The 3116-nt window shown below is 58.3% G+C and overlaps 1 protein-coding gene across 1 annotated transcript in view; it reads right to left on the bottom strand.

Moving 5' to 3' along the window:
- CDC37 (cell division cycle 37) overlaps nt 1-2218 on the bottom strand; it is a 9688-nt gene extending 7470 nt beyond the window's left edge. The window contains exon 1 of the mRNA XM_012641324.1: nt 2026-2218. Within this exon, the coding sequence (XP_012496778.1) occupies nt 2026-2127 (102 nt within the window). The 5' untranslated portion in view covers nt 2128-2218. The remainder of the gene's footprint in view (nt 1-2025) is intronic.
- Nucleotides 2219-3116: the final 898 nt, after the last annotated feature.

Raw genomic sequence — 3116 nt, forward strand, 5'->3', positions numbered from 1 at the left:
GGTTGCTGTGAGCTAGGATGACGCCACGGCACTCTAGCCCGGGCAACAGAGTAAGACTCTGTCTCAATAAAAAAAAAAAAGAACCAAGACACCAGGCATCCTTTTTACTAATCTCCCTCCTTCTCCAAAACGTTTACCCCATTGCCCTAGCCCAGGTTTTTACGGACCTAGTTTCATTTCATTCCCACGAGGATCTCATGGAGGTGGGCTGTATTATTCCACAGCTGGGATTAGAACCCAAGCTTGCCTGTCCTAGAACTTGTGCTGGAGACGCTGAGGCCCCCTGCCTCCCCTCCACTGCACTACAGCCACCCCGGCTCTCAGCTCTCGGCTGTCGGCTGTCGGTGGTAGGACAGGAAAGGTTCTGTGCCAGCAGGGAGGAGGGCGTGGCAGCCAGGCTACGCAGTGGCAAAGGAAAATCCTCCTACCCAGCAGGACCAAACTACTCTCCCTCCACACACAGTAGTAAAGATTAACCTCTTTACGTGCCAGAAATAGGTGTTCCCAAGAATAGTCTTTGGAGCTTTGCGGAGGTCTTAAATATTCCATGATAAAATGTTACACATGGCAAGAAATAGAAGTGCTAGAACTTTCTTCCCACACTCCAGTGGCTTGCCTGGCAGGTACACTACCCAGGAGAGTGCAGCTTTAAGGAATAGGTTTGGAGGTGGGGACTGGGAGCCAGATATAAGGACTAATGCCAACGGAAGAATAGGGAAGGGCTCTTCTAGGAGTTTCGGGATAAACTGATTGGGAGTTACCCTATGGGAGGCTGGGGTGAGGAATTCCTAGCCAGAAGGTACTGAGAGGTATATGTCCTGAGTTTGAGAGTATAATAAGCACAGATATGTGGGTGCAGGCATTCTGATTTAGGGGAACAGGAAGTTAGACTATTGGGTCTTGGAGCCACCCTACTGGCCAGTGAGCACCAAGGGGTGGTAGGAGATGGATCACTCAGACTTGGGGTTCTGAGATCTGGATTTGGGGGTTCTGTTGTGGGCAGAAAGATAAAAGATGGGATGGTCAGTTTGGAATCATACCAGGAAGGACCCTGGGATGGAGGCAGGAACAATTTGGATGTGAGAGAGTAGCAGATCAGGCTGGGGACAGAAGTAAGGTGGGGTGGGTTTTGGGTCCTGGGCTTGGGTGGGGGAGTTTCCCATGCTGGCAGAGGTTCATACAGGAAGTCAGCCTTGGGGGTGGGCAGTGACAGGGTCTGCAATGCTAAGTAGGAGCAGGAGTTCTGGCTGTGCCAGAAGCCACATGGGCAGGGTTTCCTGGACTAACAGGAACTACAGGAGGTGCAGTCAAGAGATGCCAGAATTGGAGGATCCATTGGGGTGGAGCTGGTGGTTGGATCCGGAGGGGAACCAAGGTGGGATTCAGGGGGTTGGTCGGGCACGGGTCTACACTCCAGAAAAGAGGTCCCGGGAGTGGGTAGGCCTCCCAGGCCAGTAACAGGAATCTCAGGGTAGGACAAAGTTCCTTGTTCTGTTTCCAAAAGGAGTGGGGTGTCTGGATCCGAATGGGAATTCCGGATCAAAACCCTGGGAAGTAGATCCCAAAATAGAGCCAAAGTATTGGGGGCCCATACTATAGGGTTTCGGGAAGGGGAAACGGGAGATCCCAAATCAGAAGTGGGAACGCGAACAGGATGAGAGATCATTTAGCAGGATTCGGGGTCCAAACGCTGAGGTAGACTTCTGGGTGTAAACAGAAGGTCCCAGACAGCATTGGGGGACCCTCCAAGGCTCGTCTCGGGAGTCTGGACTATGAAGAAGCCCAAGGAGTGAACAGAGAGTCCCACACAGAAAAATAAGTTGCGGGGGTCTAGAGATCGCGGGCAGGGACGCAGGGTCCCATCGGTACTGGGGTCCCGGAGTTGAATCGAGGGACCGGAAAGTCCAGACTGTGGGCTGAGAATCCGAGGTGTGAATAGCGAGATCCCTGGGCAGTATTCGGGCTCAGAACGCTGAAGCGGGGTCCGGCAGGGTGGGGGGAAGGGGATGGGCGCGCACGTTGTACCTGGTGCCGCCAGCGGAAGAGGCTGGCCGTGTCGATGTTGGGGTGCGTCTCGTCCTCATCGTCAGACACCTCGATGTGGTCCCACACGCTGTAGTCCACCATCTTGCCTCGGCGGCCCAGCCCGCTCGGGCTCCGGTGGCAGCGGTGGCGGCAGTGCTGAAGACTCGGTCCGCAGAGCTCCGCCCCTTCCGCTTCCGCCCGGCCGCGTACACCCCTCACGCGTGACGCCACGTCCCTAGTAACCGCAGCAGCTGCACTGGAGACTGAGCTCGCCTTAAAGGGCCCTGCGCACGTGTTCCGAGCCCACGGAGTTCCCGCCCAGGCCCCGCGTTATCGGGCGCGGGGACTCCGCCGGGCATCGTGGAGGCCATATGGGTGGGAGCCCCGACTACGAGCCCCCTTCAGCTCCCGCCGCCCCGCGGTGGGTGCCTGCGGATGCAACTGGAGGACAGATGACTAGGCTGAGGGAAAGGATTGTCCCCTTAGCCACGCCGCAGTGACGTCTGCAAGGGGCAGGGCCTCGGCAAGAAGGCCTGTCCCTTGCCCCTAGTGAAGGGGGACCCAACCCTGCGCTGGGGAGTAGTGGCTGATCTAAGGGATCTTCCCAGTCCAAGGGGGCCGTGGCCCTGCCCTGGAAGGGTCTAAGTACGAGAGGCGGTGTGGCCCTGCCCCGGGAGGGTCTAAGTGGGGAGCAGCATGGCCCTGCCTGTGTTGGGGGTTGAAGGTATGGGGGGATCGTGGCCCTGCCTGGGAAGCTGGTGTTTCCCCGCCTCGGACCATCCCGCCTCCACCTCCTGCCACCCGTAGCGAGGACTTGCGCACACACACCCACTCCGGAATCACCCGGATCCCCCTAACGGGTCTCGGGCGCCCCTCGGCGGCGTCTCCCCGCATGGCCGCTGGGTGTCGCTGAAGTCTAGCCAGCAGTCAGTGCTCCTGGCCCGCGCCCGGTGGGGGATTGTGGAGGGGCGGAAGGGGGCTTTCCCAGTCGTCCCAGTCTGAGGCCACTCATAGCCCCTCCCCGTTCGTCTGGGGCTCCCTTCCTCGGCTGGGGCTCTAAGGACTCCATTAGTCTGAGCCCAGGGGACCCC

This window comes from Propithecus coquereli, unplaced genomic scaffold (genome assembly GCF_000956105.1).
Source record: "Propithecus coquereli isolate 6110/MARCELLA unplaced genomic scaffold, Pcoq_1.0 Scaffold164, whole genome shotgun sequence".
In the NCBI taxonomy this organism is placed as follows: Eukaryota; Metazoa; Chordata; class Mammalia; order Primates; family Indriidae; genus Propithecus; species Propithecus coquereli.